The 14,001-nt window shown below is 40.8% G+C and overlaps 1 protein-coding gene across 2 annotated transcripts; it reads right to left on the bottom strand.

Moving 5' to 3' along the window:
• Positions 1-259: 259 nt before the first annotated feature.
• LOC143290979 (uncharacterized) lies at positions 260-7,432 on the bottom strand. 2 transcript variants are annotated; one of them, XM_076600564.1, is made up of 3 exons: positions 6,630-7,432; positions 4,060-4,449; positions 260-3,280 (listed from the first exon to the last, which is right to left on the bottom strand). In XM_076600564.1, exons 1-3 carry the CDS (start codon positions 6,931-6,933, stop codon positions 2,685-2,687), a joined length of 1,290 nt encoding a protein of 429 aa, XP_076456679.1. In that variant the 5' UTR covers positions 6,934-7,432; the 3' UTR covers positions 260-2,684. The 2 variants fall into 2 exon arrangements, with proteins under 2 accessions (XP_076456679.1, XP_076456680.1); XM_076600565.1 differs by having other exon boundaries at positions 4,060-4,446.
• Positions 7,433-14,001: the final 6,569 nt, after the last annotated feature.

The raw sequence follows: 14,001 nt of genomic DNA, 5'->3' as shown, positions 1-14,001 counted from the left end.
TAGTCATGCACTGAAAGGTCGGAATGACATACATTCATTTTTAAAAGTTATAAAAACTAAAACAAAAACAACAACAAAAAAGAAACAAACAAAAAATCAACAACAGACATACAATCGACAACTACATTGTTGCCATATAAACAGACGAAACAAAAGACAAAAAAAAAAAAAAAAAAAACGAGATAAAATCGTTCCAGTTCTTTAAAAAAAAAAAAAAATTTTAAAAAGAGAGAGAGAGAAAGAGAGAGAGAAAACGGAGGGGATATAACCGCAACAAAGGTGGCCTTTCATGTCCTGCTCCCATGGTGACCTCCCATGGTGATCACACACACATGGTGACCTCAGTTTCAAACACCTTTCTCTTCACGTCCATCTTGGCGCGAGTCCTGCCAAGGTCTTCAGTGTCGGCAGATTGATGGGGAGCTGTCTGTGGGGGGACATGGTGGCGGTCTCCACTCGGGGGGAGAGGGAAGGGGGACCGGGGGCGCTCACTCAGTCTGGCTCCGCGACTGAGCGATTGTTGTCGTCAGTTGGGGGCTTAGTAGGTGGTGTCCCGATAGGAGTACTGCCGTAATGTTGGTTCCAAGGAAATTACTGTATACTTCCGTTTCGCTGGTTTCTGGTTTTCACTGTTTCGTCACTTCCTGTCAATGGTGGACATCTTAATTACTTAGCCGGTTAAATGTTGAGACTGAGTTAAAAAATACGACAAGTACGTTTGATCAGAACAGGCATTATCGAACACCACCGAAGTGACTCGGCAGCAGTGCAGGGTCTCCTCTGGTGTGTGGCCTCCTGACGACCTAACATCGATAGTTCCCTGTGGACTGCCTGCGTTGGGACTGGGACAGAGGAACACGGGTGACTGCGTGTCGAGGACTGGGAGTGAGCGCTGCGGGAGTCATGCCGCTGAAACGGCGCGGAGCATGGGGCACACGGTGAGTACGACTGATTAGTAACTGAGTCAATGTTAGTATTAATTATTATTGAAACAGTTTAAAAGCAAATCATGTCAGCAATTCGCCAAGCACACGTTATTGGCACTTAAATGTTTTCATAGATTGCCACCGGATAAAGAACCAGTCAGGTGAAGTTTGTACGTATGTCTGTACGCCGAATTTTTAAAGATTTTGAGAAGAAAAAAAAGTAATAATCATGACATAAATGTGACACAAATCAATACAAATGATTTTCAAAAGTATATATATAATGTCATAAAGTGGCATAAATCGATTCTTTCGACAAATACAGTTTATACTCATCTTACCACCAGCCTCATCAACCCGAAAACAGACAGGTAAAACTGGGCTATAGTTCTTACCACCAGCCTCATCAACCCGAAAACAGACAGGTAAAACTGGGCTATAGTTCTTACCACCAGCCTCATCAACCCGAAAACAGAAAGGTAAAACTGGGCTGTAGTTCTTACCACCAGCCTCATCAACCCGAAAACAGAAAGGTAAAACTGGGCTATAGTTCTTACCACCAGCCTCATCAACCCGAAAACAGACAGGTAAAACTGGGCTATAGTTCTTACCACCAGCCTCATCAACCCGAAAACAGACAGGTAAAACTGGGCTATAGTTCTTACCACCAGCCTCATCAACCCGAAAACAGAAAGGTAAAACTGGGCTATAGTTCTTACCACCAGCCTCATCAACCCGAAAACAGACAGGTAAAACTGGGCTATAGTTCTTACCACCAGCCTCATCAACCCGAAAACAGACAGACAGACAAAACTGGGCTATAGTTCTTACCACCAGCCTCATCAACCCGAAAACAGAAAGGTAAAACTGGGCTATAGTTCTTACCACCAGCCTCATCAACCCGAAAACAGACAGACAGACAAAACTGGGCTGTAGTTCTTACCACCAGCCTCATCAACCCGAAAACAGAAAGGTAAAACTGGGCTATAGTTCTTACCACCAGCCTCATCAACCCGAAAACAGACAGGTAAAACTGGGCTATAGTTCTTACCACCAGCCTCATCAACCCGAAAACAGACAGACAAAACTGGGCTATAGTTCTTACCACCAGCCTCATCAACCCGAAAACAGACAGGTAAAACTGGGCTATAGTTCTTACCACCAGCCTCATCAACCCGAAAACAGACAGGTAAAACTGGGCTATAGCTCGGCGTGTGTGAGACGCTACGCTGCCTAGTGTATTCAGTGTGTGTCATAGGAAATGGTTTTGGTACAAGTCACGGTTTATGTATCGTGCTGAATGCAAGTCAAAATGAAATTTACTTGACATGTTTTTACCCTGTACGCAAATGCAGTGCATATGACAGTAGACTATACGTTTCTATCTGACAAAATCATCTTCAAGTGATTCTGTGAAATACATACATACATATATATATATATATACTACCCTGAAAATGAGGGTTAGAATATAGTGCCAAAGAAATAAGGAACTATTTATTTATTTATAAAGAAAAAAATCGCTGAGGAATAAAAAAAATATTTTAAAAATAAATACACCGCGTTTTGCAAACGCGCACAGACGGTAAGGACAATAACCTTACTCCACATCAGGTAATCCGAAAGACAAATACCTCATTCAAGATTCTAAAAAAAATGATGTCATATCTAGGTCCCACACTCCACTGAGTGTTGACAAGTGTCAGGTACGGTGCATCTCCACCATTCAGAGCTCTACGGGGTGTGCGCCACCAGGCCTTACCTCTGCATGGCCGCTGGAAACCAGAACCCTGCAGCGCTGACGACGCAAGCGGCAACATTCTGGCACGGCAGAAGATACACGGCCAGATCCTTACCCATACGCAGATAAACCAGAAAAGACTCTATCCATTGCTGGAAGTGTTTTGACATCGACGAACAAGGATCTTCCCTTCGGTCAAAGAGTAGTACTTCTTCTTCTTCTTCTTCTTCTTCTTCTTCTTCTTCTTCTTCTTCATCATCATCATCATCATCATCATCATCATCTTCTTCTTCTTCTTCTTCTTCTTCTTCTTCTTCTTCTTCATCATCATCATCTTCTTCTTCTTCTTCTTCTTCTTCCATCTGATGTCCAGAGTCAAAACACTGACCGCTATCGCCATTTTGGACTGACAACGTCTTCGGGATTTCCCGTAACTGGAAGGTGACGAGGCGAAGCAGGGTGCAATAGCTGTACAGCTGAAGTCCGGAGGTGACCACCAGACACACCAAGGAGCTCAGGTACAGGCTGTAGCCACGCCGGTACGACTGGCGGCTGAAGGGAGGCAACTCGCAGTCGTATGGGAACACCAACATGAGGGACAGAATTCCGGTGTCTGAAACACGAGGCACACAACAGAATAGAGAATAGAATACAACACAATAGAATATATGTCTTTATTACCAAGTGTACCGGGGTCACAAGGAATATTGGGGGAGGGGGGGGGGGGTAATACATAATAAGATACGAACATAAATCGAAAATCATACAGTAGAAAATAGGATACATACAAGTGCATATCAGTATAAAACCTTGTGCATGCTCACACATGCACGCACTGCACACACACACACACGCGCGAACAGAAGCTGCATGTTACATGTGGATTGGGGCTGATGACTAGATCTTCAGATAGATGGTTATTTGTCATGAACACACACACACACACACACACACACACACACACACACAGAGAGAGAGAGAGAGAGAGAGAGAGAGAGAGAGAGAGAGAGAGAGAGAGAGAGTTGAAGATGAATTGCATTTCCGTCTTAGATACGTGTATCTTATTTCATAATTTGCGAAACCATCTAACTACAACTGTACAGCAGTATGATCATCAATCAAATGTGTGATCACTAGAAAAATACAAAACAATTTTCTAAAACCAAGTGATTCATTCAACCGCGATGACTGTCAAAAAACACTCGCCAACTATGTATTTCATTGCATGCGTATTAGATGACTGTTTATTTCTTTGTTCCCTTTGTTCTTTGTTGTGTCTACTGATTAATCCTTCGGGATTTTATGACACTAAGTCAAGTCAAGTCAAGTCAAGCCAAGTCAAGTCAAGTCAAGTGACAGTCCCACTCCCCAAACCCTCAAACCAACACTCACACGGCATCCACACTGTGCAGGCAGCCACGCACAGGACCAGGAAGTTGGAGAAGGTGCCGGCGCCCATGTTGGAGCAGCGACCCCCTCCCCGGCTCCCTCCCCCTCCACCCACCACCAAGGCCCAAGGGTCCAGGGGTCTGAGTGCCCCCCAGAAGGCCAGCCCGGCTCCAAGACCCAGCGCCAGAATCACACAGCCGAACAGCACGCAATACGCACTCCTCATGACGACATGCTGGAGGTCCGCGTCGATCTCGGTCTCAACGCGGTGGGCGTGTCTGTGGGCGTGGCTGAGGCCGTGTCTGTGGCTGGTGGTGGTGGTGGTGGTAGTCACGGTCAGGTTGAGGGCAAGCTGGACATACTTCAGGTAGATGTTCTTCGGCTCCTGGCCTGCTGTGGCAACGCCACGCAAAGGGTATACAGCATAGAGAGAATTCATAGGATTATATATAAATATATAGGATACAGTTACACACACACACACACACACACACACACACACACACACACACACACACACCGATATATATATATATATATATATATATATATATCCCCTCTGTTGTACTCGCTATTCACACATGACCGTGCAACTCATAATGAATGTAACACCATGGTTAAGTTTGCCTATATTATTACTCTAGACTGAAGGGCTGATTACGAACATTGATGAGTCAAAATATAGGGAAGAAGTACTACAACTTGTCAGCTGGTGTGATCAAAACAACTTAGAACTCAATGTATAAAAAACAAAAGATTTAATTTCAGATTTGAGGAAGACCAGATCTGACCCCTTACCACCTGTCATTAAAGACTGACGAGCACTGAAGTAGGGGTCATTAGTCAATTGAAATTTCTCGGACTGATCATTTCCGATGATTTGAAAAATACGGGAAAAAATTGTTAAGAAAGCACAGCAGTGCATGTATACCTACTTTCTTCGGCGCCTCAAATAGTCCGGAATTATAAAAAGAAATATCACGGTTGATCTCTACAGAGCTGTCATCGGAATTGTGTTAAGCTTTGCCGTTACTGTTTGGTACGGAAACATTTCCAAGGCAGAGATTACAGCCCTGAACAGAATCGTAAAACTGCCACCAAGGTTACCGGGACTGATCTACCTTCTCTAGACGACGTATATATATCATAAGCGGCTACTCAGAAAAGCAAAATAAATCAGCTATGACGAATAACATTCAGCTTTTGGAATTTTCGAGATGCTCCCATCCGGTCCTCTGTACAGAAGTATTAGAACCAAAGCCAATCGCTTCGCCAAGAACTTTTTCCCCCAAAGCTGTCAATGCCCTGTCTCTCGAACTAATCCAGTATGATTAATGAGAATTGTGCAATCAACAATCATTTACCTAAAGATCTAGTTGTCAGCCCCGTCCGTATGTAATGTGTAATGTGCGGCTTATGTTCAAACATGTGTGTGTGTGTGTGTGTGTGTGTGTGTGTGTGTGTGTGTGTGTGTGTGTGTGAGTGTGATATATCATTAGAGAGAGAGACAGAGAGAGAATCTATCATTCTTACTGAATCTAAGTGCATGGAATACGAAATATATAATTCTGAGAGCCAATACTACTTCAGCTTACCAAAAAATATTGGCATACCCCAACTGAAGCCCATAGTACCCGTAGAACAGAGATGAGAAATTGACTGAAAAAAAAGTGCAGTGTAAAAGTTCTACTGAGTTCTGAACGATTCACGGCGGATAACGTCTTTCAAAAGAATTCAGTTCTAATGGTGACAAGACTCATTTGATTCCCGATTCGATTAATCATCATCGACATGATAATAGTCATTGACAAATTTATAAATGGTGAATCAAAGACCATCCTTTATGTTTCGTTTATTTTTTCTCAGGCTCTCTCGTGCATGTAAAACAATTATTCTTAATCAACAGACTGTCAATAGTATAATAATAATAATAATATGATGATGATGATGATTATTATTATAATGATTATTATTATTATTACTCATTTATATTATTATTATTATTATTGTCGTCGTCGTTCAGTTATAAAGCTGATCGATGTTGTTGCTACAGGGACAGATTAGAAGACTACACAATGCCTAATATGTTGCATACTTGTAGTTTTGATGGCTGCAACATAAAAGGCTGTTGTTGTTGTTTGTTGTTGTTGTTGTTGTTTTTGTTTTGTTTTTTAGGGGGGTGCTGGGGGGGTTGTTTGTTTGTTTGTTTTAAAGGTTTTTTTGTTTGGTTTTTTTTGTACGCTTATAGTTGACTACATCAAGTTTTTGCGCCTTATAAATATTATTAGTAGTAGTAGTAGTTCTTTTTTTTATGTATTTATCTATTATTTATTTATTTATTTACTTATTTCTTTTTTTTATTATGATTATTTTATTATTATCATTTTCTTCTTTTTTTTCTTCTTTTTTTCTCAAGGCCTGACTCAGCGCGTTGGGTTACGCTGCTGGTCAGGCATCTGCTTGTCCGAACGCAGTGACGCCTCCATGAGCTACTGAAATTGAAACTGAAACTGAACACTGGACGATGGAGAAAAAAAAAAGAAAAAAAAGAAAAAAGCTCACACAACACTCACCCCGAGAAGTCTTGTTGGAGCCCCATAACTCCAGAATCCTGACACACTGTCCTATTGTCAGAATCTCTAACGTGGTGGGATACCGCCCGATGTCGTACTCTGCGTCAGTCCAGCAGCCTGGAATCACGGAGCAGGCCACAAAAAACGCCAGAGCTGCCATGTACATAGCCATCTCCCACGCACGAATCATTTTGAGTCTGGAGACTATACACGTATCATCTTCGAGGATATTGTCATCCACGACGTGAAGAGGAGTAGTGTCGTGTTCGTCAGTCAGAATGCTTACAGCCACAAATTCTTCCATGTTTGTCGCGGTCAATGTTCCGTTCAGTTCAATGGCTGCACCACGTGGGAAATGTGAAGTCACGTGAAGACTGAGGAAAATCAGCCAGTCACCACAAACACCAGCAATTTTAGCGAGATAAATATCCAGAATACTGAATGAACGAACAGTCGATGATGATCACAAACACTTCTTTTTTTTTTCAGATTGTTAACTTCATTTACCGGTCATTTTCCACCAACTGAGCCTGTTCACAATCAAGGCGACTAAAAAATGGGGAACAACCCTTCCCGGTCTTCGAACAGCACCGAACCGGTGTTGATGGTGGCGAGTCAACTTTTGCGGGTTGTTCTGGAAGATTCTGCTCTCATGAAAACGATCTGAGTTCCACAGATTTGTGAAGAAAAGGCCGAGCCTTACTTCTACACAATTGAAAACAATAGTGGGTCTAAAGATGACGTGGAAGGTTGTTTTGGAATGTCAGTCAGCGCGTGCAGGACTGAGGTATGGATGGGTTCCGGTGGTGGTGTTGTTTTTGCAGGGGCCTGTCGAGGGCCGGTCACGTGGAACGAATGACAGCCCTTGGGGCGTCTGGCCTGTTGACTAACAGGTGAAGAGTTACCCCCTGATTACCAAACTTGAAAGCGTGTCAAAGTTATGTGCGTCCTTCACCACAGGCACTTGAAAAGAGACTTCTTCCTTTTTTCTTTTTTCTTTTTTTCTTTTTTTTTGTCCCCCCTCACCAATGCCTAACTAAGCGTGCTGATGATACGCCGCTGGTCAGGCATCTGCTTAGCAGATGTGGTGAAGCGTATATGGATTTGTCCGAACGCTCCTTCAGTAACTGAACTGAACTGAACTGAACTTCTTCATCGTTCGAAGGCTGCGACTCCAACTGAACTCGTCAGTGTACACGAGTGGGCTTTTATGTGTACGACCGTTTTTACCCCCACCACGTAGGCATGTATACTCCGTTTTCGGGGAGATGATGGAGGAAGGGAAGAGACAAACCAGCCATCCAGACAAGACAGAGAAGACATAATTCTTTATTTCTGATGATAACAAATAAGCTGTTATAGTATCCTATATACATGGACCTATCTAAAAGCAAATTTTATGCACAGTTTAAGTGATATTTGGCCTACCGTTAACAGGGTCATTTTCAATTTTAGTATCCTAAATTCTGGGAGATATTTTAACGTAAATTTTCGCGCATTTTGCAATGCAGGCATGTGAAAAGTGTGCAATGTAATCCACCCTTGTGATCAAGAGTTAAGAGGCGTATCAGTGTTTTCCTATTTAAGTATCCTGATTTAATTGTTTAAGTATCGTGACTTAATTCTGTGAGCGATCAAACGGAAATATTCCTGTATAGTATTTTGCAATGCGGCAGGGGCGTGAAATTGACGAGTAATACACCTTCTATTCAAGGAGAAGGTTTTAACTCTTTCACCGCCATCAGTAGGCGACTTTTCGTTGTTGACCAGACAGTGTATCGCCTTATGCATATTTTGTCGACATCATAGGGGTCATGTTGATAAGACCACTTTTTCACATTGTAACAATGCTTGACAGCTGCAGGCAGTTTCCAGCCAACAGAACAATGACTAACTTTTGCTTCCTGACCCAGCGGTTTGAAGTGAACAAGTCCATACATGCGCGCGCGCGCGTGTGTGTGTGTGTGTGTGAATAGAATAGAATAGATTTTATTGTCATGAAACCTTAAGGTTTATAAGACACAAGTGCAATGATAAATAAATGAAAGAATAAAAATACACAATTAATCAGTTAATGCAATACAATTGGAACAGCATTCATAAACAAATTTTCCTAATCTTGTTCGTATATATTCATCATCTGTTAGCATCAACTGACTGGAAAAATGTCCTGTGTTGTTCGAATTTTTAATATTGTGTGTGTGTGTGTGTGTGATTACGTGCCCACTCCAGTTTTTTGGTTGATTTTTTTATCAGTATGTATGTATCAGTGTGTTTGTGGGTGGGTGTGTGTATGTGTGTGTGTGCGTGCGCGCGTTCCCGCTCAGGTTCTTTCCTTTTTTTCTTTTTCTTTTTTTTTTTCTTTTTTTTATTGATAAGGTATTTGTGTGTGTGTGTGTGTGTGAGAGAGAGAGAGAGTCTGTGTGTGTCTGTGCCTGTTTATGTGCGTTCGTTCGATCTCAGTTTAGCTGAATGTTACATTCATGTGTGTGTGTGTGTGTCTGAATGTGACAGAGTAGCAAGAGATCGTAGTATATAGTGAATGTTTATTAATGTTCTGCCCTGCCTTGCAGTTGTATCGTGTTGCAAAATGTTCACTACGTGCAAGCGCCTGTGAAGCTGTTTACTTCCTCCGATCAGTACCTGACGTCACGGCACACTGACTGACTGCCGTCCCATTGTCGCCACTGTTCTGTGTTGTTGGTTTTCACCTGCGGGAGAGTTTAGGGGTGAGACAGAGAGAGAGAGAGTGGGAGAGAGAGAGAAGAGAGGGAGAGAGCGTGGGGGAGCGCTGTTTGTCCGTTTGAGCGCGTGTGCTTGTCAGTGGTGTGTGCGTATGTGTTTGGGAAGAAGAAAGAGTGTTTTGGTTTTGTGGTGTGTGTGTGTGTGTGTGTGTGTGTGTGTGTGTGATAGAGAGAGTTCTGTATGTATGTGTGTGTGTGTGTGTGTGTGAGTGATAAGAGTTTTTGTGTGTGTGTGTGTGTGTGTGCACGCTTTTTTTTTTCTTTTTCTTTTTTTCTTTTTTTTTTTTTTTTGTTGCTTTTTTGTCATTTCCATGAAATCCCAATATCTTATGTCGACTTACATCTTGTATAATTTCTTGCGATACTTTTCTTGTTGGATCTCACTATAGCAGGAAGAAAAAAAACAAAACAAAAAAAATCCACACACAAACAAATAATGACTATTTCTGTTTTAATCAAAACACTGATTAGACATATATTACAATTTCATTACAGATCAAACGAGTCATCATCAATTAACATTTCAAAAGTGTCCATTACAGTTTCTTAAGATGGCTGCACCTTGTAATTTCCCAAACACCAGAATCATGCGATAAATTTGTTTTCATTACTATGTATCACTGACAACAACAATCGATTAGTTGTGATCTCTAGTTAACTGAAGATTATAAGTGACAGGAAGAAAATCAACTGCAATAATCACAACATTAACAACAACAAAAATGATAATAATAATAATAATAATAAAACAATAACTATAATTATGATAAGACATAATGAATGGCATTTGTACAGCACATTTCTCTGAGTACTTTTGGACTCAAGTGTTGGTTGGGTATCTCCCATCCACACTCAATCATTCCAGAAAATGACCAACAACACTCAGCCACACACACACACACACACACACACACACACCAATCAGCTGAAAAAACAGCTTAAATCAACAAGGAAAAAAAAAAGAAAAATCACAAAACACCTCACACAACAGATGAGTTTTTAGCTGCGAATGGAACAGAGTGAACGTTGGTTTGTGCCAAAGACCTGAAGGCAGTGAATTCCAGAGGGTGGGAACTAAAAAACTAAAATTGCGATAGCCGAAAGACTTCATTCGTTTGGACTACTTAAGATCTTTTCCCCTGAGGAATGATATTGGCAACATAGCACTTTATATACTGATAAGGAAATATGTATAAATGTATTGAGAAAAATGCACATACATTTACACATAGATGCTCTCTATACATAAAAAAATAATAATGATAAAATTACATAACATGGACAAAAAGTCAAGAATATAAATCTTTTTGAGCCTGTTCAAAAATCCCTGAAAGAAGCTGCCTTCTGTTTTACAGTTAAACCTTGATACTTAAGAGAATCAGCATTTTATTATATTAAAGTGGCAATTCACGAATCTTAAAACACAGCAAGACGGTCTTTAACTTCCATAAATATAACCTCAGTTGTTGGGGTTTTTTTTTAATATTTAATAGCACCATGTTTCCAATTTTTACAGTAATATGTATCAAACTAATAGAACAAAGAAAATTAGAAAAAGGGGAAGAAGAACGGCAAAGGAAAAAAAAAGAAGGAAAAAAGAAGGGAAACAATCAGAAAAGAAGGGAAACAACAAGGGAAAAAAGAAGGGAAACAACAAGAAAAGAAGGGGGGAAAAGAAGGGAAACAACAAGAAAAGAAGGGGAAAAAGAAGGGAAACAACAAGAAGGGGGGAAAAGAAGGGAAACAACAAGAAAAGAAGGGGGAAAAAGAAGGGAAACAACAGGAAAAGAAGGGAAACAACAAGAAAAGAAGGGGAAAAAGAAGGGAAACAACAAGAAAAGAAGGGGAAAAAGAAGGGAAACAACAAGAAAAGAAGGGAAACAACAAGAAAAGAAGGGGAAAAAGAAGGGAAACAACAAGAAGGGGGGAAAAGAAGGGAAACAACAAGAAGGGGGGAAAAGAAGGGAAACAACAAGAAAAGAAGGGGGAAAAAGAAGGGAAACAACAGGAAAAGAAGGGAAACAACAAGAAAAGAAGGGGAAAAAGAAGGGAAACAACAAGAAAAGAAGGGAAACAACAAGAAAAGAAGGGGGAAAAGAAGGGAAACAACAAGAAGGGGGGAAAAGAAGGGAAACAACAAGAAAAGAAGGGGGAAAAAGAAGGGAAACAACAGGAAAAGAAGGGAAACAACAAGAAAAGAAGGGGAAAAAGAAGGGAAACAACAGGAAAATAAGGGAAACAACAGGAAAAGAGGGGGGGGGGAGAAGGGAAACAACAAGAAGGGGGAAAAAGAAGGGAAACAACAAGAAGGGGGAAAAAGAAGGGAAACAACAAGAAAAGAAGGGAACAACAGGAAAAGAAGGGGGAAAAGAAGGGAAACAACAAGAAGGGGGGGAAAGAAGGGAAACAACAAGAAAAGAAGGGAAACAACAAGAAAAGAAGGGAAACAACAAGAAAAGAAGGAGAAAAAAAGAAGGGAAACAAGAAGAAAAGAAGGAGAAAAAAAGAAGGGAAACAACAAGAAAAGAAGGGGGGGAGAAGGGAAACAAGAAGAAAAGAAGGAAAAAAAAAGAAGGGAAACAACAAGAAAAGAAGGGAAACAACAAGAAAAGAAGGAGAAAAAAAGAAGGGAAACAACAAGAAAAGAAGGGAAACAACAAGAAAAGAAGGAATACATCAACACTTCATACAATCAAACACATCAAGTGAAGATCATGAGCTTTTTGTTCTGAAGGCGACAGGAGTATTGTGTTGTCTGCATGTAAAACATGAACATTGTGTGGTCTGTATGTAAAACATGAACATTGTGTGGTCTGTATGTAAAACATGAACATTGTCTGGTCTGTATGTAAAACATGAATAACTGTACACAAAATGTGTCAATGAGCAAAAAGCAGAAATAACACAATGCAAGAAAATAGCCGATAACATTCAGTTAACAAAACAGAAAATTTCTGTGCTTATTTTAAAATATTCAAGAATATGTGTTTGATGCTTCCAAATGGACAATATCTCTGATTATGTGTAATATGATACAAGATGTGATCGCAAGAATTAAAAAGTTTTTCTTTTAAGAGCAAAAACAAAATTCTCCAGATATACAATTCTCTCATTATTAGTAATATTCTAAAATATATGATCAGTGCTAACTAGCATTAAAAAAAAAAAGAGAAATTAAAACAAACTGTTCGTTTAGCTGGTTATACTATTTTGAAATATATGATCTGTGCTAGGAAACACAAAAAGAAATTCACAAAAAAGGCATATAGGGCCTAACAAATTCAAGTGAGCTTCAGAAACCAATCAGTCTGCAGCCATAACTGACCATAACCAAAAATATCAAGCAGTCAACATTAAAACAAAGGCTTCACTGATTGATCAAACATCAACATCAAAGGTGAAGGCTGCACAGTCATTTCTCTAGCAATACAAATATAAAAACTCCATGCTAAAAAAAATTCAGCTGTGTATATTTACATCAATCGGATTCTTTCTACAAGATCACTCGTATGTATGTATGTATGTATGTATGTGTATGTGTGTGTGTGTGTGTGTGTGTGTGTGTGTGTGTGTGTGTGTTGTTGTGTGTGTGTGTGTTGTGTGTGTGTGTGTGTGTGTGTGTGTGTGTGTGTGTGTGTGTGTGTCTGTTGTGTGTGTGTGTGTTGTGTGTGTGTGTGTGTGTGTTGTGTGTGTGTTGTGTGTGTGTGTGTTGTGTGTGTGTGTGTGTGTGCACATACGTGTACAATGTGTGTTGCTTTGTTTCTGTTGGTATTTTATTACATATGAATTCCACAAGTGAATTCACCATCACACTGAACAACTTCCCCCACCTAAGCAATCATCACACACATGCTCATGTGTTTCTTTCTCCATCACCTGATGGTGTACCCCAAAACAACAGAGCTCCTTTCTCTATCACCTGATGGTGTACCCCAAAACAACAGAACTTTCCCTATCACCTGATGGTGTACCCCAAAACAACAGAACTTTCCCTATCACCTGATGGTGTACCCCAAAACAACACAGCTCCTTTCTCTATCACCTGATGGTGTACCCCAAAACAACACAGCTCCTTTCTCTATCACCTGATGGTGTACCCCAAAACAACAGAACTTTCCCTATCACCTGATGGTGTACCCCAAAACAACAGAACTTTCCCTATCACCTGATGGTGTACCCCAAAACAACAGAACTCCTTTCTCTATCACCTGATGGTGTACCCCAAAACAACACAGCTCCTTTCTCTATCACCTGATGGTGTACCCCAAAACAACACAGCTCCTTTCTCTATCACCTGATGGTGTACCCCAAAACAACACAGCTCCTTTCTCTATCACCTGATGGTGTACCCCAAAACAACACAGCTCCTTTCTCTATCACCTGATGGTGTACCCCAAAACAACACAGCTCCTTTCTCTATCACCTGATGGTGTACCCCAAAACAACACAGCTCCTTTCTCTATCACCTGATGGTGTACCCCAAAACAACAGATCTCCTTTCTCTATCACCTGATGGTGTACCCCAAAACAACAGAGTTCCTTTCTCTATCACCTGATGGTGTACCCCAAAACAACACAGCTCCTTTCTCTATCACCTGATGGTGTACCCCAAAACAACAGATCTCCTT

This window comes from Babylonia areolata, chromosome 16 (genome assembly GCF_041734735.1).
Source record: "Babylonia areolata isolate BAREFJ2019XMU chromosome 16, ASM4173473v1, whole genome shotgun sequence".
Taxonomy (NCBI): Eukaryota; Metazoa; Mollusca; class Gastropoda; order Neogastropoda; family Buccinidae; genus Babylonia; species Babylonia areolata.
Note: the sequence above shows the minus strand (reverse complement) of the source record. Positions and strands in the feature narration are given on the sequence as shown.